This window comes from Heterodontus francisci, chromosome 27, assembly GCF_036365525.1.
Source record: "Heterodontus francisci isolate sHetFra1 chromosome 27, sHetFra1.hap1, whole genome shotgun sequence".
In the NCBI taxonomy this organism is placed as follows: domain Eukaryota; kingdom Metazoa; phylum Chordata; class Chondrichthyes; order Heterodontiformes; family Heterodontidae; genus Heterodontus; species Heterodontus francisci.
Window position 1 is genome coordinate 72,152,264 of NC_090397.1, and position 22,382 is coordinate 72,174,645.

General features: G+C 43.2%; 1 protein-coding gene across 5 annotated transcripts in view; it reads left to right on the forward strand.

Moving 5' to 3' along the window:
- sema3d (sema domain, immunoglobulin domain (Ig), short basic domain, secreted, (semaphorin) 3D) overlaps positions 1-22,382 on the forward strand; it is a 368,459-nt gene that overhangs the window by 86,149 nt on the left and 259,928 nt on the right. For all 5 annotated transcript variants that reach the window (XM_068059610.1, XM_068059611.1, XM_068059614.1 and 2 more), the window contains one exon: positions 4,268-4,462. In XM_068059610.1, coding sequence (XP_067915711.1) covers positions 4,303-4,462 — 160 coding nt within the window. In that variant the 5' untranslated portion in view covers positions 4,268-4,302. The remainder of the gene's footprint in view (positions 1-4,267; positions 4,463-22,382) is intronic.

A 22,382-nucleotide genomic window follows, 5' to 3' on the forward strand; every position in this document is an offset into this window, starting at 1 on the left:
TCAGGTTCTTAGTAAATTAAGTAGTTTTTACATTTTTAAAAGCTGCTTACTAATGTCCTTCCACCAAAAAAAGCTTAATTTTATGAGTCTCCTTGAAGGCCCAGAAACAGGCACAATTACCCAAAACTCACTGTGGTGACTAGTTCGATCTGTGGGTGTGGCTGGTGTTGTGAGCAGGGCCAGCTTCCAGTGCAATGTGTTTTAAACTATTGCAAAAGAAATGGAAACTTGATTTGCGCCGGACATAAATTGCACTTGTAATTGCATGATCTTTTGTGCTGGTTTGACCAATTTTGGGTGAATTGTGTTGGAACAAGAAGAAACTCTACACCAGTCTGTTTTATTTTAGATACTAGGACTATTTTCATTGGAACAGAGACGACTAAGGGGAAATTTAATTGAGGTTTTTGATAGAGTGAATAAAAAAGGCTGGAACTAATGATGAGGTCATTAATTTTAAAAGATCATTCAGTAAGAAAAGAGATTAGGTACACTGATGGCTATTCGAACATGGAATGCTTTGTCACAGGGAATGAATGAGGCAGAAAGGGAAAATTAGGTAAAGGTTTAAAGTGAGGCTGAAACAGGGCTTGGAGAGAGACTGTGGCAGCTTTGGATTGCTTTAGGTAAAAGAATAACAGGACAAAATACCACCTTCTGTGCTGTAAACTTCTATGGTTCTATGCTTGATAGCTTTCCATGCATACATGCATTAAGCAACTGAGCATTCGGGATCAGCTATACTTTATTTTTAATTGCAACAGATTAATAAATTAAATATTTTGCAGCAATTGGATCCTGTTGACTGAATACTTGCCTTCTGAGAAGAATTTGTAATAAAAATCATTAACATTCTGTATCACAATTTATTGCATAGTTTTGATTGGGATAACTTTCCTTAGTGCAAAATGTTCTGTAGTGTTATTGTATAAGACATATGGGATGATTCTGTTCCTCCCTCTGTTCTTGTGTTCATTCTCCTATTGTGGCATTGAATTTAGTGTAGAGTTGAGCACTGAAATCCTAAATGAATACTCACCGCTAGCTCCTAACAACTTTTATGAGAAGAATTAACCATGTTTGTGAGCCTTCTCTGAGTCAACCTTTAAAGAGGCACTGTCTTTATACACAGGTAGCAAGAACAGCTGAACATTTCATGATACCATGTGCAAGCAGCAAGATCATATTTTAAAAATATGATAGAGCATTTTGACATAAATGTTGAATGACAGTTGACGTCAAACACTTTGCCTTTGTTCCATGACCTTCTGGCCAGTTATTCTCTGTGACCTTTCCCTATCAACTCCTTGTCTTTTGTTATCTCTTGCCCCACCCCCGTTTTACTTGCTTAAAACCTTCTACATTTCTAATATTTGTCAGTTTTGATGAAGGGTCACTGACCTGAAACGTTAACTCTGCTTCTCTCTCCACAGATGCTGCCAAGACCTGCTGAGTATTTCCAGCATTTCTTGTTTTTATTTCAGATTTCCAGCATCTGCAGTATTTTGCTTTTACTTTACCATACAGACTGTTTAACTAAATTAATTTGTTAGTTATCTCTTGTTTTTTTTTATTTTGACTGCATTTGCAGGACAATTTCCATACATTTTTCTTCTCCACCTTCACCAAATACTTTAATTTCAGAAATCTACCAAAATACAGCAAAGGAATAAAATAATAAAAGTAAAATATTCTTGAAGTTCTGTGGTATCTGGTATCATTTCCAGGATCTTGTAAAGATGTTATTAACACCTTTAGTTTAAACTGCTCCCTTTCTTTAATGCAGAACCATTTGCGAGGTAGTGAAATGAGTAATCTAGAAATCTATTATTTCACCTTTTGTAAGAACCACTGAAATCACATTGTAACAAGGATGTGTTCTAGTGGTGAACAGTGAGTCAGTGAACAGTTAAAAAACCTTTCAGCATTTAAATTTTTGTCACAGCATAGAAATTAATAGATTAATTGTGACATAATCTGAACTGAACATGTAACTGTTGTGGTTTTGTGTGATATGCATAGAATCTCCTTCATACTTTTTATTTCATCTTAGTCAGTGACTGCCTAAAACACAATGGCTAAGCCATAGCTTTTAACGTGGTCTTTTAATGCTGTTAGTCAGTCAATGTGCTTGTGTGACTGCTTGTAACACAATTCTTCTGAAGTATTTGAGGCCTTTCTTCATTATCACCGTGTTGCTTTTATCGGACATCTGTTCAGTTTTAACTTAGTGCTTCTTCCTGTCTAGTCGTAAATAGCTTCCGACTCATCAGAAAAGCCAGCAGGCTTGCCAAGATTAATCGAGAGTTTAAGTGGCACAGTCCAGCGCAGGTGCTCTGTGCATTTAGAAAGTGCTGTATTGCATTACTGAAGGGATGGTTGGGACTGCGAAACCTGCATACAGTATCTTTTGAGCCAACTTTCCAGTAATACAAATGCATTAGAAATGCCAAGGTTTACACATTTTGAGCAAACATCAATCATTAATGTCACACTGCTAACAACATTATCAATGTGAAATAGTGATTGTGAAAGTAAATAAGCAAAGTTTTTCATTGTATAGGTTTTAAAGGTATTGGTATAATTTCATATCATAAATAAGTCTGTAAAATTTTAATGTGCACCTCCAACTCTGGCCTCTTGGCCACCCCCCACTTTCTTCACCCCTATGATTTGCGGCTATGCTTTCATCCATCTAGGCATTAAGCTGTGGAAACTCTTCACTTTTCCACCTCTTATTTCCTCCTTTAAGACACTGATTAAAACTTAATTCCTTTGACCAAGTGTTTAGACACCTGTCCTAATATCTTCTTCTTTGACTCCGTGTTAATTTTTGTCTGATAACATGCCTATGAAGAACCATGTTAAAGGTGCTATATACAAAGAACAAAGAAAATTACAGCACAGGAACAGGCCCTTCGGCCCTCCAAGCCTACGCCGATCTAAATCCTCTATCTAAACCTGTCGCCTATTTTCTAAGGGTCTGTATCTCTTTACTTCCTGCCCATTCATGCATCTGTCTAGATACATCTTAAAAGACGCTATCGTGCCCGCGTCTACCACCTCCGCTGGCAATGCGTTCCATGCACCCACCACCCTCTGCGTAAAGAACTTTCCACGCATATCCCCCCTAAACTTTTCCCCTTTCACTTTGAACTCGTGTCCCCTTGTAATTGAATCCCCCACTCTGGGAAAAAGCTTCTTGCTATCCACCCTGTCTATACCTCTCATGATTTTGTACACCTCAATCAGGTCCCCCCTCAACCTCCGTCTTTCTAATGAAAATAATCCTAATCTACTCAACTTCTCTTCATAGCTAGCGCCCTCCATACCAGGCAACATCCTGGTGAACCTCCTCTGCACCCTCTCCAAAGCATCCACATCCTTTTGGTAATGTGGCGACCAGAACTGCACGCAGTATTCCAAATGTGGCCGAACCAAAGTCCTATACGACTGTAACATGACCTGCCAACTCTTGTACTCAATACCCCGTCCGGTGAAAGAAAGCATGCCGTATGCCTTCTTGACCACTCTATTGACCTGCGTTGCCACCTTCAGGGAACAATGGACCTGAACACCCAAATCTCTCTGTACATCAATTTTCCCCAGGACTTTTCCATTTACTGTATAAATACAAATAGTTGTTGTCAAGATCGTGGGGGTCATTTTCAACGTGCCACTTGAATGGAAAGAAAATTGTGTGGTTTCCATAATGAATGCCTGGCCCACAATGCCAGTTTTATGCTCCAGAGCCAGCTTAAAAATTACCCACAGAGTGAGTGTGTGTCTGTGTGTCTGTATCTCTAGTTGGTCACACTCTTGTCTCTGGGGAAGAAGGTTGTGTTTTGCGCCCCATACCAGAGGTTTAAGCACCATGTGGGCTAATACTACACTGTGTGCTGCGTTGTCGGACGTGCCATCCTTCAGATGAGATGTTAAACTAAGATCCCATCTGCCTATTTAACCATGCCTCAACTGAGACCAGCAATGTAGCAAAGACCAGGGACTGAATTTTATAATCTGTATAGTTTCGTAATAGACCACATGCAGATGGCAGCTGAGCCACTGGGTGCCTGATTTGAGTATATTCTTTCTTTAACTCAGCTATTTTGTTTCTGTTTGTTTTGACATTTTCAATTCAGTGAATCAATGAATTTAGACAAATTTAACATCACTGATCTTAGAATTTGAGATACATTTTGTCCTGTACAGAGGTGTCTGTATGTTTGTTTTCATACTCTTTTTGTAAATTTTCTTTCTCTTACAGAAATTCCATTGGCACAAGAAACTTAACCATTGGTGATGGAGCCTATGACACAAGAAATGAGGAAATCTCCAAGAAATAGAAGTCTCAAACTGCTCCAAACCTGTCGGTTGCTATGGGTCTTCCTTTTACTATTAATCATTCCACTTGCGGAAACGTGGAAGCAGAATCTTCCCAGACTCAAGCTTTCTCATAAAGGTAACAGTTAGAAAGAGGCTATTGACATGTAGCACTCCAAGAGAAAAGAACCTTTGAAACAGTATTGTCGGAATGTTTTAGTTTGTTTTGGATACTGAATGCAAGAGCTCACTGCTGGTATTCACACAGCATTAAAGATGATGTGTTTATTGGGCATCTTTACCACAGGAAGTTTCTGAACGTTCAGATGCCCTGAGGGTTATTTATAGTTTTGTATTCAAAGAGAAGTCAATGGAAAGGTGCTCACTGATGTGTTTGTCAGCGTCATTCAATATAGTGCTGGATTAAATTTAATTGCCATTACCCGAGGTAATGAAACAATGCAGTTTGGAGGATCTCTGCCTGTTGTGTAGCATTTATATTACAGCAAAATGCCAATTGGTAGCAACACGACTTTGGCACCAGCACAAATAATGTAGACCACATAAGTGTCTCTGGTGGGAGAGGGCCATCTCGTGCAGCAGTTTCCCATTGCTGCTGAATCTCACCATTATTTTCTGCATGTACTTTGTCTGAGTGACAGCAAGGTAAATCTGTAATCAGAAAATGAAAGTAATGATCACAGTTCTTAAACAAGTGTATTACACAAGCTTGAGTGTGCATAGTTATTTTTATGTTCATTCTTGCACTCAAATCACAACAACGAATTGCATTTATATAGAGCCTTTAACATAGTAAAAATGTTGCAAGGCAGTTTACAGGAGCATAAATCGGTTTAAATTTGACACAGAGCCACATAACGAGATATTAAGACAGGGAACCAAAAGCTTGGTCAAAGGAGGTAGGTTTTAAGGAGCGACTTAAAAGAGGAAAGAGAGGTAGCGAAGCAGAGAGAGGTTTAGGAAGGGAATTCCAGAGTTTAAGGCCAAAGCAGCTGAAGGCACGGATGCCAATGGTGAAGCAAATATTGGCGATGTGCAAGAGGCCAGAATTGGAGGAGCATAGAGATCTAGGCTGGTTAAAATTTATCGCAAAAATTAAGCAGGACAAATTGCAGAGCAGTGGGAACCGACAGTTGTAGAGGAAGTGGAACTGCTTGTGTGCAAAAACATTCTTTACAATACACACCTTCCATAAAGAACTCAAACATAATAGAATGGTTTCAATTGTATTATGCCAAGAATTGCATATTAATGATTACACGGGTCAAAATTTCTAAAACTTCTACAACCTATTCAACTAGGCCTGCTGTGATTGAATCTAAATGAAATTAAATACCTGTAGGATATTCTTTTACCAATGATTGTTAATGTGTGCTTGAAACGGTATTCAATGTGGCTAAAGAAACATGGGATGAAGCACAGAGACATTTATTCTTTGTGTGAAAAGAATACAACTACAATCATCGAATGTTGCAGCACAGAAACAGGAACTGGGCCCATCAAGTCTGCACTAGTGCTTTCTTTCCAAATGAGCCTAATATAATCGTACTCTCTCGCATGCTTTAAATCTGCTTATTATATCAGGAATTTCATATAATAAAAGCGAATGAAGTGACTACTGCAGGTGAGTTAAAATTCTGTACCTGAGTCAGAATAATACTGGGATCTGTATGCGATTTTCTTGAGGCCCCTTTAGTTTTGAACCAAGATACAATTGTGTAAAATGCATGTCTGCATTTCCCTGTGTGTCATTCCATAGCACACTGTTTATAGCAAGTTTATCTGCATAGCTGTTTAAAACCTGACATTTCCTTCCTTATTCATGTCCATGCTTTGTTAAATGTATAATTCGGGTAATTGCTATCTAAACTCAATGATATCATTTTTTCTCTAGATATAAACATGCAATTAAATGCCAACATAACTAAAAGAGGAAAAGAATGCAATGTGACCATCTTTTCTCAACTATGGCAGAAGATAGTTTACTATGCACTGAGATTACATTGCATTAACTGCTGCTGACTAAGAATAGACTGGGGTGATAGATCATATACCTGTAACTTCCATTAAAATTGAGGTAGAGTTATGCAGCCTGTGTGGAAGAGGAAAAGGCAAAGTTTGAACCATTGGCTCCTTTGATTTCACCCTTTTCCCAGTCCAGCATAATTCTTTTCTTTCCAGTTTCCTGCTCAGTGTTGAGAGAGGGACGATGAAAATAGGTCTCTGTGGGAATGGCTGGATCTGGTAGTGATGCTGGTGGTGATGGTAGGGCAGCTCTTTGTTGGCCTGCTCCGAATCACAATATTCCGAAACAATCAATGAGTCACAAAGCCAATGTTTCTAATCTTTCATTATTCCTGAAACTCTGTTCCGTCAGCCATTCCAGGAGGGAGATTCCTTTGTACAATAATTTTTCTCTCACGTGGAAAGGGTAATTATGAACTGCAGGTCAATTTCTTTGAAAGAGGTTGCAGGTGGAAAAATCGTTGCCATTAAAATAAACACAAAAAATGCTGGATATGCTCAGCAAGTCTTTAACATCTGTTAAGAAAAAAGACAGGGAAACATATTGGGTCAAGACCTTTCATCAGCCCTCTGTCTGCCATCACTCTGTGATTAGGCTTGTCTTTACATTGGCAAATCTCACTTGCCAATACTACGTTGGGGCAATTGATTCTCTGTATGATTTTCAGATTGAAGCTAGTCAGGTATTGTTCCACCAGTTAATATGATTTCCTGAGTGGATAGCAAGGTCGCTAGTCTCCTGTCAGAGTGCAGCTGTTTAGCAAAACCACAAAGATTTCTAAATTGTAATGTTCTTTCTCTATATGCAAGTTTTATTTTGAGCTCCATCACTGCAGAAATTAACAGTATTGTTATTTCATATATAAAAAGAGGTGGAATGAGGAGAAATCCATGCCACACAACCACATCTTCCACTGACCATGTACAACCTGCTCTATCAAGGATGCCACTATTTAATTTCCAGGTGGAAAGTTCTGCATAATTAATTCCTGATTCCCTAAACGTTTTCAAAAAATCTCAGAATTCATATTCTCCACTCTGGCATACATGTTATTAAAATAACAGGATGTTAGTTTGAATCAATAAGTGCCTGAATTAAGTACCAGAATAGTGGTGATAGACTGTGTTCATCTGGAATTCAGGGAATAAGCAGAATTTAAGTGGAAAGACAGGTAAAAAAATCTGTCTTTATTTTAACGTTCATGTCTATTTCCCTCATCGGGTCCTGGGTTAGCTGCTGACTGAAGGCTGCCTAATGACATTGTACAAGTTGCAATGGTAAAAGGAGTAAGGATTTGCAAAGGTCTGAACTTTAAACCCAGTCTGTCTTAATGGAAGATGCCTGTCACAGTTGTTGAAATTCCCTGCTCTGGCCTGGCTGAATGTTCCTGGCTTTCATAAAGCTGTCCTCGGGTTCTTGACCGTTAGTCATTCTCATCTATCATGGACTTCTTGTCCATTTATTTTCCAGTGTCATTCTGATTGCCGATAGCAGAGCAAGTGGAAATTCCAAGCTTTCATGAGCAGAGGAACATTTAACAGTACCTTTTGTTTGCTCAGTCTCTGCTGGATGAACTCCTGCAGAAAAAAAAAAGCATGCAAAGGAAATGTGAGGCTGTCATTTCCAGCCTTAAACCAGGTAGCTTACCTCCTTTTATTGGGTCTGCTGTACAATCTGAAGATCTGGGATATGGCTTGCTTCGATAAATCACAGGTCTATCTTTACAGAGTTAGATCAAGGGTTTAGATAAGGTTATACAATAAGGAGTTGTGTTGAAAGCTCAGCAGGTTTTGGAAGACCCAGGGCAAAGTAAAACTATTGCAGCAATCTGTTTCTTTAAGACGAGTTAGCATAACAGTTTAAATTGCTTTATCCTGTGTGAAACCTTTGCAATACTAATAGCATTCAACAGAAAATAATTGTCACAAGTCTTAGTTTGTTACAATAATTTGGATGATTAAATTTATCCTTTTATCTGACTCAAATTGACAAAATTTCTTGTATCCTAAAGTCCTGCTGATTTGTTATAATCTAGTCATCGTCGGAAATGTCTGTTTCTTAATCAGGGAATGGGTGTCAGTCTGGTTCAATTGGTAATACTGCTGCCCCTCTGTCAGAAGATTTTGGTCTAGAAATTTGAACACAGAGTGCCCAAGTTTAATTTGCTAAACAGTCTGCTAAACCTCCAATGTGGCAGGCAAGAAGCGCATATGGATTTGTGCCAATCATCATATTGAACAAAGAACAAAGAACAGTACAGCACAGGAACAGGCCATTCGGCCCTCCAAGCCTGCGCCGATCTTGATGCCTGCCTAAACTAACACCTTCTGCACTTCCGGGGTCCGTATCCCTCTATTCCCATCCTATTAATGTATTTGTCAAGATGTCTCTTAAACGTCGCTATCATACCTGCTACCACCACCTCCCCTGGCAGCAAGTTCCAGGCACTCACCGCCCTTTGTGTAAAAAACTTGCCTTGCATAATCCCCTCTAAACTTTGCCCCTCGCACCTTAAACCTATGTCCCCTAGTAACTGACTCTTCCACCCTGGGGAAAAGCTTCTGACTATGCACTCTGTCCATGCCGCTCATAACTTTGTAAACCTCTGTCATGTCGCCCCTCCACCTCCGTCGTTCCAGTGAAAACAATCCAAGTTTATCCAACCTCTCCACATAGTTAATTCCCTCCAGACCAGGCAACATCCTGGTAAACCTCTTCTGTACATATTGGTATAGTCAACAATGTAGGTGTCTAGAGATTATGCTCGAAACAGGCATTAATTTCTTGGCCTATGCAAATCAGGGGCCTAACATCTATTTGAGGCCCCTTGTGCAAGATTGGGTTGTCCTAAATGCAGCCAGTGCTGGAATGATACAGAAAAAAATCGATGTACGCCTGGCTACTAACCACCACCACAAGGTCCGATTTAGAGTTGGGAGGTCCAGGAGTGCTCCTCTGTGCTCCACATGCAATTTCACTGGCCCATCCCCCATCCCCCATCCCCCATCCCCCAACCCCCATCCCCCAACCCCCATCCCCATCCCTCATCCCCAATCCCCATCCTCATCCCCAATCCCCATCCCTCATACCCAATCCCCATCCCTCATCCCTCATCCCCAATCCCCATCCCTCATCCCCAATCCCTCATCCCCAATCCCTCATCCCCAATCCCTCATCCCCAATCCCTCTCCCCATCCCTCATCCCCAATCCCTCTCCCCATCCCTCATCCCCAATCCCTCATCCCCATCCCCATCCCTCATCCCCCATCCCTATCCCTCATACCCAATCCCCATCCCTCATACCCAATCCCCATCCCTCATCCCCAATCCCCATCCCTCATCCCCAATCCCCATCCCTCATCCCCAATCCCCATCCCTCATCCCCAATCCCTCATGTCCATCACCAATCCCCCATCCCTATCCCCCATCCCTATCCCCCATCCCTATCCCCCATCCCTATCCCCCATCCCTATCCCCCATCCCTATCCCCCATCCCTATCCCCCATCCCTATCCCCCATCCCTATCCCCCATCCCTATCCCCCATCCCTATCCCCCATCCCTATCCCCCATCCCTATCCCCCATCCCTATCCCCCATCCCTATCCCCCATCCCTATCCCCCATCCCTATCCCCCATCCCTATCCCCCATCCCTATCCCCCATCCCTATCCCCCATCCCTATCCCCCATCCCTATCCCCCATCCCTATCTCCCATCCCTATCCCCCATTCCCCCCATTCCCCCCATTCCCCCCATCGCCCCCATTCCCCCCATCGCCATATCCACCTCCTGATCACAACTTTTACCCCATCGAGGGCCATTGCTGTTCCCTCCTGATTTTTATAGTGATTGGTACAGAAAGCTATAGTGAAGCTGCCTGCTGCAACTTGCATAATATTCTGCAATAATGACACCCTCTGGCATCTCCCTGGGACCAGGTATTACATTTGGAATGTTAATTGGTGCAATTAATAGTGAATTAGATAATCTTGATCTCCAGTTCACCACAGCTTATCTGGTTCATTCTTTTCTGCTTGAGCCTGGTCCTAATTAACCCTGTTAGATAATTGGTGTGGTATGACAGCAAGCTGCTGGAGGCAATTTTATGGCCTCCACGGGACTCTGCTGGAAAGATGAACTGTTTCTCATCACAACCCCATGTACCACATCCTTCTTCAGATTTCATGTGGTCATAGTGATGAGGATGTTTTCCTTTACAAACTCAGCTAGGTCTGTGGTGACTCTCGATGTGAAGTTTTGCTCTGCTCTAAAGCTGTGGCTAATTGATTAATTTTGCCGTGCCTGGTTTATTCTGGAGTTTATTTCTTTGCTTGATGTTGACTTATTCTGGATTTGATTTCCATAACGTGCTGTCACTGTCTGGTGCTAAAGCAATGGATGCTCTGTATTCCTATAGATAGACTCAGTGAAATAGTCTTAGTGAGGTGGTTAGGGTTGCCACCAGTCTCAGCCTCTGGCAGTTTACCCCAATTGGATGAAATAATAAACTATTATCATTTAAAGTGTGTTTGTTTGAAGTTAGTTTTTCCTTAGCTCGTACAAATTGTGGTTAACATGCACATTTCTCTCTTGGTTCCATCTGTCCTAAATTATTGCCTGAAGTCAGATACAGTGAAACCTCCAGAACAAACCATGGAATAAAACAAACTCTTTGTGCAATCAAATAACTTGAAATAGCTCTCAATAAACTGATGCTTTGCCTAGTTAAGCAAGAATTCTTAATAAAAGGGTTCCACTATGATTTAGAAAAACCAAAACATTTACAGCAGGTCTGTACATCCATTAAGAATACATCTATGAGAATGGTTCCAGGGGTGAGGGACTTCAGTTACATGGATAGATTGCAAAAGCTGGGGTTGTTCTCCTTGGAGCAGAGAAGATTGAGAGGAGATTTGATAGAGGTGTTCAAAATCAGAGAGATTAGATAGAGCGAAACTGTTCCCAAGACACTGATTTAAGGTGACTGGCAAAAGAATCAAAGGTGACATGAAAGTGGTTACGATCTGGAATGCACACCCATAAAGGGGGTGGAGGCAGATTCAAACATGGCTTTCAAAAGGGAATTGGATGAGCAGCTTAAGGGAAAGAAATTTCTGGGCTATGGAGAAAGTCCAACTCCCCGGCCTATCTAAATTGCTGTTGTAGAGAGCCAGCATGGGCCCGATTGGCCAAATGACCTTCTGTGCTGTAATCATTCTATATCTGTCATTCTGGTGGGGGGGGGGGGGGCTTATTCACTGCTGCACTGCAGTCCTGCGATGTGTAACACTACTCCAGTCTACAAGCAGTCTTACCAGGCAGCATGGAAACTGGATGAAATAAACAAAGAGCTCCAGCATTTCTAAGTCTAAAGTGTGATTATTTCTAACTTATGGGAACCAGAAGACATAACAATAACGGTGCCTAGATATCTTAATTATTGTGTAATCAGTGGCTGGACAACACAACCACTAGATGGTGGAGTACTGGCACATGCACAAATGCAGCCTCATTAACTGCAACATCACCGTCTGAGATGTCTCGGGCAGCTGCCAGTAATAATGATGGCACTGCTCAATTTGTCACAAAAAAACAAATTAAACCCAAATTCCCTCAATGGCTGTGATTGCCACCTACGTCCTGCCTCCGACAGCATCCCGCTCCCTCCTGCCACTCCCTCCCGTGTCCGGCTGGTTGCTGCTCACTCCTCACCGCGCCCCCAACCTCCCCTCAGCGGCTCTCTCGGAGGGAAGCGAGTGGCTGAAGTGGGGTACTGTTGGGGGGAATGAAGGCGGCGATTTGCAGACCTTGACGCCATTATGTCTGGCCACTTTTGCCAGTTCTGATGAAAGGTCACAGTCCTGAAACATTAACTCTGTTTCTCTCCACACAGATGCTGCCAGACTGCTGAGTATTTCGAGCACCTTCTGTTCTCATTTCAGAGCTCCAGCATCCGCAGTATTTTGCTCTGATTGCGTCTGGCGTCATTGCGTGGTGATGTCAGTGCACGCATGCGCAGATTCATACTGGCAAATATTCGGTCACACTGATGCAGGCGATGGCTCTGCGTTGTCAGGAAACACTCTAATTTTATAATAACACAAGAGCCTCCATTTTAACTCAGAAAATTGAGCGGGCAGCAAAAGTGTCAACTCCCAGCTGTTGGCAGACATGAGGCTCGGGTGCTTTAAACAAGTGTGCCTCACCTTTGTGCTGCTGGTCAGCTGCTTGCCTGAAATGGGCAGGAGGTGGTAGCTGGCCAGTGGGCAGGCAAGAGTAGAACTTCGGGTGGCAGGTGTCTGCCAGCCAGGACCACCTTTCTGACACCAAATATGAGGAACTTGTGGACCCCTTTTGATCTTGGATCCAAGGCCACCCAGATAGTATCCTCTGGCAGCTCTGCTCTGTCCCCTGACCCTCACTGCTCCTTTGCGTCTTATCTCCAACTCTAACTTCAACAGAATATCCTCAATGCAGCTGACCAACTGTTTTTTCAAGTTTAGTCACATCATTAACATTGTCGATCTCTCTCTTTTCACTGGTCCTGTCCTCTCCTCTTTCAAGATTACCTCTTTCCTAAAAGGAAACACCCTTGAATGATATTCTCGTTCCATCACTCTAACTTGAACCTTCTCTTTCTTAGCATGGCTCTCCATCACTCCCTGTTTAAATCCCTCGAATTGAGTTTCTGCCTTGCTCATAGTATTGAAACTGCCTGAGTGAAAGTTCACAGTTGATGTTTTCTTTGTCTGTGACCATGATTTCCAGAACTGCCCCTCCCTCATGATTCATCTTCATTCTGTTACGCTATCTTAACTCCATTCATATCGCACACCGAGACAGCCACTTCCTGTCCTCAATAGTTTTTCCTCAGTGCTTGAACCTGTGGGTGTGTCCCCAGGCCTCCATCAGTCCCCTCCTATTTATCATTTTATGTGACTTTATCTGCAAACACACGATCAGATTTCATGTATGTCCTGCTAATTCTACTTTCCAATTTCACTGCTGACTTCAATGTTCTATTTGATTGTTTTACCAACTTCAAGGTCTGCTTGTGTTGCATTTTCCTTTAGCTTAATCTGGGAAACACAGAACATGCTCTGAGATATCCGGTGGTCGTGAAAATCGCAAGTCTTTCTTTTCTTTCAGCTCACTGATGGCAAAGCCAAAACCACCCTTCCAACTAGAGTTTACGATCCTCTCTCACCTCCTCTATCAATAGTCCTGCTGTCTGTCCAGGCTCCAGGATCCCAGTTTTGATTTGAACCTGAGCTGACCTTTTATATTCCACATTTGGTCAGTTTTTCAAGCTGCATTTTTGTACTTGTAGAATATTGTCCATTTATCTCCCTAATTCTCTTTTCACGGAAACACTAATCCATGCCTTCATCACATCAGGAATCAAATTCTTGAATGGCATCCTGAGCAGCCTTTTCTCATACAACCTTTACAAATTTCAATTAATCTAAAACTCTGTGAATTGAGTCCTTTCATGTGCCACCTCACAAACCTCCATTAATCCTTTACTTGCCAAGTTCGGTTGGTTCCAATGTTCTCCAGAGCATTGACTTTGAAGTCTTTGACCCCATTTAGAAATTATTTTTGGCTTCACCCCTTTCTATCTGCGGGATCATCTCCATTGACATGTTCCAACATGTAGCTTCTGATCTGATAATCCTGCATTGCTGTTTATTCTTTATATGCTCATAAACGGCTAATCATTTAGTAATTATACCCCTATCCTGTGCAAGTCTTTCCTTAAGCCACTCTACCCTTAGCATGGCTCTCCATCACTCCTTGTTTAAATTCCTCAACTTGAGTTTCTGCCCAGAGTTGCAGACTGGAGACAGAGCAAGAGAGAGAGGAGCACAGCGGGAGCAGAGAGAGAGAGAGGAACATGGTGGGAGCGGAGAGAGAGAAAGAGGAGCACGGCGGGAGCGGAGGTTTAAAAAGCGCCCCAGAAGCCCAGAGTCGGAGGCTGGCAACAGAGCGAGAGAGAGGAGCATGGTGGGAGCAGAGAGAGCGAGAGAGAGAGAAGCGCGGCGGGAGCATAGAGACAGAGAGGAGCACAGTGGAAGCGGAGAGAGAAAGAGGAGCACAATGGGAGCGGAGGTTTAAAAAGCATGCCAAAAGCCCAGAGTCGGAGACCGGAGACAGAGCGAGAGAGAGAGGAGCACGGCAGGAGCAGAGAGAGAGGGGAGCACGGTGGGAGCAGAGAGAAGGAGGAGCACGGCAGGAGCAGACAGAGAGAGAGAGAGAGAAGTACAGTGGGAGCGGAGAGAGGGAGAGAAGCACCGAAGTGAGTACAGGTAAGCTTTTCATTTAATTTCATTTAATTTAAATCAAACATAGCATCAAACATTACAGGCAAGCAGGTAGGTGATTGGTTTGGGAAGAAGCTACTTGTTTGGTGAGTAACTGGTAAGTGATTAAGGTCAATTCTAATCCTAACGTTTAAAATAGTAAAGGAACTAGTGGTAAGCTAAATAAAATATTTTTAAAAAAGGAAAATAAAATAAGTAACTGAATAAAATAATTAAGCAGTTAACTAAAACACATTCAGCATGGCAGGACCGGTGATGTGTCACGGCTGCAGCATGTGGGAGCTCCTGAATGCCAGTGTGATCCAGGACAAACACGTCTGCAGTAAGTGTTTGAGGCTCAAAGCTTTGGCTCAGAGTCATTGAACTGGAGTTCAAGCTGCATCAAGGAGGGGGAAAGTTACCTGGACATTTTGTACCAGGAGGCAGAGACACCCCTTAGGAAAGGTTTTTCTGATTTGGTCAGTGGTCAGGGACAGGAGAGTGTGGCTGCAGCTGAGGCAGGTAAGGGGACCCAGAGGGCAGGAGTGCAGGAGCCTCAGCCATTGCGATTGTCCAACAGGTCTGAGGTTCTTTCAGCTTGTTTAGATGAGAGTGGGGGCTGCAGGGTGGATGAGCAACCTGACCATGATACCATGGTACAGGAAGCCATTCAAGTGAAGGGAGAAGAAAGGAATGTAGTGATAGTAGGGGAGAGTATAGTTAAGGGGATTGACACTGTTCTCCTCAGCAAAGAGCAAGAGTCCAGACGGCTGTGTTGCCTGCCCGGTGCCAGGGTTTGGGACATCTTCTCAGGGCTGGAGAGGAACTTACAGTGGGAGGGGGAGGATCCAGACGTTGCGGTCCATGTAGGTACCAACGACATAGGCAGGACAAGGAAAGAGGTTCTGCATAGCCAGTATGAGGAAGTAGGCACCAAATTAAGAAGCAAAACCTCAAAGATAATCTCTGGATTATTACCTGAGCCACATGCAAATTGGCATAGGGCAAATAAGATTAGAGAAATTAATGCGTGGCTCAAAGACTGTTGTGGTAGAAGTGAGTTCTGGTTCGTGGGGCACTGGCACCAATACTGGGGAAAGTGGTGGCTGTACCGTTGGGATGGTTTAGACGTGAAGTGTGCTGGGGCAGGTATTCTAGAGAGCCACATTACTCGGGAAGTAGGGAGGGTTTTAAACTGAATAGTGCGGACAAGGGATCAAATTTGGGAAGATATGGTAAATCAAGGAGTAGAGACAAGGCAAGAGAGAAAGGTATTAATATGGGAAAGTATAAACAGACTGTGACAGGAAGAGACAGAGTATATAAATCTAAGAGTAAATCAACAAATAAGGCTAGAGGTTACGAAAATAATAAAAGGACAAAACTAAAGGCTCTGTATCTGAATGCACATAGCATTCAAAACAAAACAGATGAACTGAGAGCACAAATAGAAGTAAATAAGTACGATCTGATAGTCATTACAGAGACATGGCTGCAGGAAGACATAGATTGGGACCTGAATATTGAAGGATACATGGCATTTAGGAAGGACAGGAAGCAAGGACAAAGTGGAGGGGTAGCTCTGTTAATTAATGATGGCATTAGCACAATAGAGAGGGATGACTATGTTCAGGAGACCAGGATGTAGAAGCAGTTTGGGGAGAGATGAGAAATTATAAAGGCAAGAAGTCACTTGTGGGAGTGATGAACAGGCCACCTAACATTAACCACACTGTCGGACGGGGTATAAAGGAAGAAATAATGGCAGCTGGTCAGAAAGGTACAGCAATAATTATGGGGAATTTTAACCTACATATAGACTGGAAAAATCAGATGGGTAGAGGTAGCCTAGGTGAGGAGTACATAGAATGTTTTGGGGATAATTTCTTGGAACAATATGTTCTGGAGCCAACCAGAGAGCAGGCTATACTAGACCTGGGATTGTGCAATGAGATAGGATTAATTAATAACCTCATAGTTAAGGCGCCCCTAGGTAGCAGCGATCATAATATGATTGTATTTTACATTCAGTTTGAGGGGGAGAAGAGTGGATCCAAGACTAGTATTTTAAACTTAAATAAGAGCAATTATGAGGGCAAGAAAGCAGAGCTCGCTAAAGTGAACTGGCAAGTCAGGTTAAGGGATAGGTCAATAGAGATCCAGTGGCAGACATTTAAGGGGATATTTCAGAATATACAGAATAGATACATTTCAATGAGAACGAAAAATTCCAATGATGGAACCCGCCATCTGTGGTCAACTAAAAGAGTTAAAGATAGTATCAAACTTAAAGAAAAATCCTATAATTGCGCAAAGATGGGAGGCAGGTCAGAAGAAGGGGCAGAATATAAAAAACAGCAAAGAGTGACTAAAAGATTGATGAGGAAGGTAAAATTAGAGCATGAGAGAAAGCTAGCTGGAAATATAAAGACAGATAGTAAGAGTTTCTATAGATATTTAAAAAAGAAAAGAGTTAACAAAGTGAGCATTGGTCCTATAGAAAGTGAGTCTGGGGAATTAATAATGGATAATAAGGAGATGGAGGATGAATTGAACAGATATTTTGCATCGGTCTTCACTATTGAGGATACAACTAACATCTCGGTATTAGCTGTAAGTCAGGAAATGGAAGGGAGGGAGGAACTCAAGAAAATTACAATCCCCAGGGAAGTGGTACTGAGCAAATTGTTGGAGCTGCAGGCTGACAAGTCCCCGGGTCCTGCTGGACTTCATTCTAGGGTGTTAAAAGAAGTGGCTAGTGAGATAGTTGATGCGTTAGTTTTAATTTTCCAAAATTCCCTAGATTTGGGGAAGGTTCCATTAGATTGGAAAATAGTGAATGGTAACTCCTTTATTCAAAAAGGGAGGAAGACAGAAAGCAGGAAACTACGGGCCAGTGAGCTTAACATCTGTCTCAGGGAAAATGTTCGAAGCTATTATTAAAGATATTGTAGCAGGGCATTTAGAAAGATTCAAGGTAATCAGGCAGAGTCAACATGGATTTGTGAAAGGGAAATCACGTTTGACCAATTTATTGGAATCTTTGAGGGAATTACATGTGCTATGGATAAAGGAGATGGATTGTATGTAGGTTTCCAGAAAGCATTTGATAAGGTGCCACATCAAAGGTTGTTGCAAAGAATAAAAGCTCATGGTGTAGGGAGTAACATATTGCCATGGATAGAACATTGGTTAGCTAACAGGAAACAGAGAGTAGGCATAAATGGGTCATTTTCTGGTTGTCAAGATGTAATGAGTGGTGTGCCACAGGGATCAGTGCTGGGGCCTCAACTTTTAACAATTGATATAAATGACTTGGATGAAGGGACCAAAGGTATGGTCGCTAAATTTGCTGATGACACAAAGATAGGTAGGAAAGTAACTTGTGAAGAGGACATAAGGAGGCTACAAAGGGAGAGAGATAGGTTAAGTGAGTGGGCAAAGACCTGGCAAATGGAGTATAATGTGGGAAAATGTGAAATTGTCCACTTTGGCAGTAAGAATAAAAATGAAGCATATTATCTAAATGGTGAGAGATTGCAGTGCTCTGAGATGCAGAGGGATCTGGGTGTCCTAGTTCATGAATCACAAAAGGTTAGTATGCAGATACAGCACGTAATTAGGAAAGCTAATAGAATGTTATTGTTTATCGCGAGGGGAATTGAATACAAAAGTAGGGAGGTTATGCTTCAGCTATACAGGGCATTGGTGAGACCACATCTGGAGTACTGTGTACAGTACTGGTCTCCTTATTTAAGGAAGGATGTAGATGTATTGGAGGCAGTGCAGAGAAGTTACTGAATGGCGGAGCAAGCTCGAAGGGCCGAGTGGCCTACTGCTCCTAATTCGTATGTTCGTATGTAGCTTGTCTCATCTCTTATTTTCCTTAAAAACCTATCTCTTGCATGTTCAGTACCTTCTCCCATTTTCTTCATCCTCATTTGATATTCTCAGACTCCTCGTTGCGCACAGTGATATTTTCCCATATGAAGAGCATTTGACAAATGTAAATTGATTTTCCTGCCAAACCTTTCCACCATTAAAATCCCATTTCGAGTTAAAGATTTCTACTGTTCTGATTTGACTATCTGATAGCTCTGGCAATGGTTCCTGTTTTTCCTTGAGTTGTGGAGCAGGTAGCTGTGATATATACCCTTGCTTAACATTTAGCAAGTGTTAGATAAAGAAGATATGAAATGAATTCATATTAATATATGGCATGTATAGCAGATTGTGATAAACATATTCAAATGCACATGATGGTTGAGATTTTATGGGCCCCTCTGAGGCAGGGTTGGAGGTCGGGTTGCACCGAGTACAGGACAGGTGGCAGAGCAGAGGGCCCGTCACCTCCCTGTTATCCAGCAATCTTCCCGGGGTAGGACAGGCTGACGACAGCATGCCCGCACATAGGCTAATTGAGACCCTTAAATGGCCTATTAATGGCCAGTTCAGAGCCTCTTCCTGCTGCCGCAGGGATCTTACCAGCAGCGGGCGGTGGGGGCGCGGGCAGTGGTGATGGGAGAGGTGGGTCTCAGCCGTGTGGGGAGGACACGTTGTAAAATGAGGCGTCTTCCCTGTGGCCCGGGGGTGGGGGGGGGGGGGGAAGGGTGGTGGTGGGGGGGGGTGGTTGATGTTCCCTCCTTCATGGGAAATTTATGGCTCACGGAGTACCCCCACCAGGAACAACATTACCACCCCTGGGACCCCCCCCCCGCCCTCTCCCTGGCCTGAATGACCACCTCCCCACCCCACTTACTGGGGCCTTCCAGACTGGCCCCGGCGACCCCACCTCACCTACCTCTGTTCCAGGGTTCCACCGCTGGGCCTGGGCCCAAGGCTCCTGCAGTACCGGCACTGGCCACCACTCCCAATGGTGCTGCCGATACTCCTGAGCTGTCAGCCCTGTGATTGGCCGGCAGCGCTTGGGAGCGGGATCCCTGTCAATATTAAATGTTTAAAGGGACAGGGATCCCGCCTCCTTAAACTTTGTCCCCCAAAAGACCGGATCGCTCTGTGGGGGTGGGTGGGGTGGGGTGGGGGGGGGGGGGGTGGCATGAAAAGGCAGAGGCAGGGTTCCCCATGCCTTTTTGGTCCAGGAGCCCCACCTCCAGCACAAAATCCAGCCCGATATGAAAGATTTATTTTGGGGGGAGAAATGTGAGATGCTCTGGGAGTGGATATTGAATAGTTTGAACCTGAAGATGGAATGAAAAACCCAAAAACAGTCAAGCGAAAGTAAATAAAAATAATGAAAGACTGAAATGGAGCAATTAATACTATAAAATAGTGTACTTTTAAATATTTTAACCCTGGTGATGGTTTCAAAACTTTGGTAACATGTAGGTTATTCATTTCTTCAGCTTTTACAATTTTAGTTATTATATCAGGGATCAAATTATTTTTTAATAATGACGCTGCATATTGGGTCATATCCTCCTTCATTACTGTTAAAATGTGACCGTTGCTCTGATCCTTTACTACAATTGTGTCAGGCTGCTAATGTTTCTTCAATTAAGACATCAGGCTGTTTTAGTGCTAGCGGCAGGTGTCCCGCCGTCGGGCTCAAAGGTGGGGGCCGACCCCACTTCAGTGTCAGTGGGACCTGAGGCCACATCTTGTCACCAGCAGCTAATTAATTAAGGACAGCCACCTGCCCCAAGAGCTGCGAGCTAGCCGGTCAGATGGCTGGCAGCTCAGCACCACCACCAGGAGCGGTGGCCACCCCAGGTGACCTCGAGGAGGAGCGCACCTCGATGACGTGCGTGCACTCTAACAACCAGGTAAGTGGAGCCTGGGGGTGTTGGAGACTGTCAGGCAGGCCCTGGTGAGAGGTTGGGGGGGATGGTTGGTGAGGGCAGATGGGGCCATTGCTGCGGGGGGGTCATCCATGGGCTAAAGAGTGCCCGGAAAGTAATGGTCCCCCCCCACACCTGAGCCCACCAGGCAGTCGCTCCCCACCCCCAGCCCGCCAGGCGGTCGCCCCATGTGGCTGAGGGCCTCCTGCCACTGGTAAAATGTCAGTGGAGGCGAGAAGAGGCTCTTAATTGGTCACTTAATTGGCTCAATTGGGCTTTGGGCAGGAGGGCTGTCCATTACTAGCGAGTGGCAGCAAATTGACGGGCATGCCACCCCCCGCCATTTTACAGGACCTCCCGCATCCCAGTCTGTCCCCAAAGGGCAAGTAAAATCTGGCCTATTTTTTTCTTTGTTAAAAACCATGTTTACAAAACCTACTCCTGATAATTCAAAATCATTGTGCAAAAAATTGGAATTATGCAAACATTTGAATTTGCAACACGCACACCACAGCAACCTGCTGATTTAATACTGATAAAATTTGAATTGTCAGGTCATTTAGCAACTCTGAAGTACGAGGATTAGACTGTACATCAATCTGAAATACGATACTAACTTAGAAAAAAACATTTCCCCCTAATTGTCTTCCCTTTCCCTTCCATTCTCTGCTCAAGATGCTGAATAGTCCTTGTACTAAACATAAAATGTTTTCTATCAGGATTCACGGAATTATGATCAGAGTTGGAAATCTAGCTCATTCCCTGTCTAATCAAGAGGCACGGAGGCTAATTGGAGCCTAGCTACAGACACCTCAGATAATGCAATATAACCCTGTGACATTCTGGCTGCATGGCTCAGAACCACATCACACGAAGCCATTGAAGTGGTGAAAAAGAAATCATCAGATGCCTAAATTTAATAATCATATCTATAACAACTGCATTAGTTATAATACTGTTCAGTAGACTTGGTAGCTGAGGTGTTTGACTGTTTAGAGAAAATCTGTGCAGTTTCACATTGAAGAATTGCATCATGCCAGGAGTGTATATTCAAGATACAGCTGCCGATATACTGCTGTTCCAAGGTGATGGTGACTATGGATTTATCCTCTGTATTTGCAAGATATTAGACAGCAAAGCAGACTGCCTTCGCAAGGAGTGAACACTGCACTCGGAAAACATTTCAACAATGCCTTCTCGCTAGTATGTTTATGTTTTCACATTTTTCCTTTATTGTGCAGAAAGATTCTCACTCCATCTGACAGTCTTAAAATGATGAATGAATGTATCACACAGCCAACTCCATCGAGCATCAGTCATGCAGCAAACAAAAAAGATTTCGTAACTATCAGAAATACTGCCGTAAATCTGCTCAGACCAATGAGGACCAGACAGACTGAACTTACACTACCAAAGCTGCGCACTCTCTAGTCAGGAAAACAGAATTCACTGGCACTGCCAATGACATGCCAATATTAAGAGCTGGTGAGAGTCAGAACACTTGGGAAATGTGTACCTGACAAGTTCATGTGGGGTCTACACATTACTCATTTGTAGAGGTTTACTGGAGTCACTGAAATCCCTGAGCGTTATGGACCTTTCACAATCCGAGAGAGAAGAAAAATTTTCATATAAACTATATATTTAGACAAAGTAGATAGAGAGAACCGGTCCCCATTGGCAGAAGAGTCGAAAACCAGAGGATACAGATTTCAAGTGATTGGAAAAAGAACCAAAAGTGACATGAAGAAAATCTTTTATATGCAGCCAGTGTTTAGGATCTGGAATGCACTGTCTGAGAGTGCGGTGAAGGCAGGTTCGTTGAGTGTTTAGGATCTGGAATGCACTGCCTGAGAGTGCGGTGGAGGCAGGTTCAGTGTGTGTTTAGGATCTGGAATGCACTGTCTGAGAGT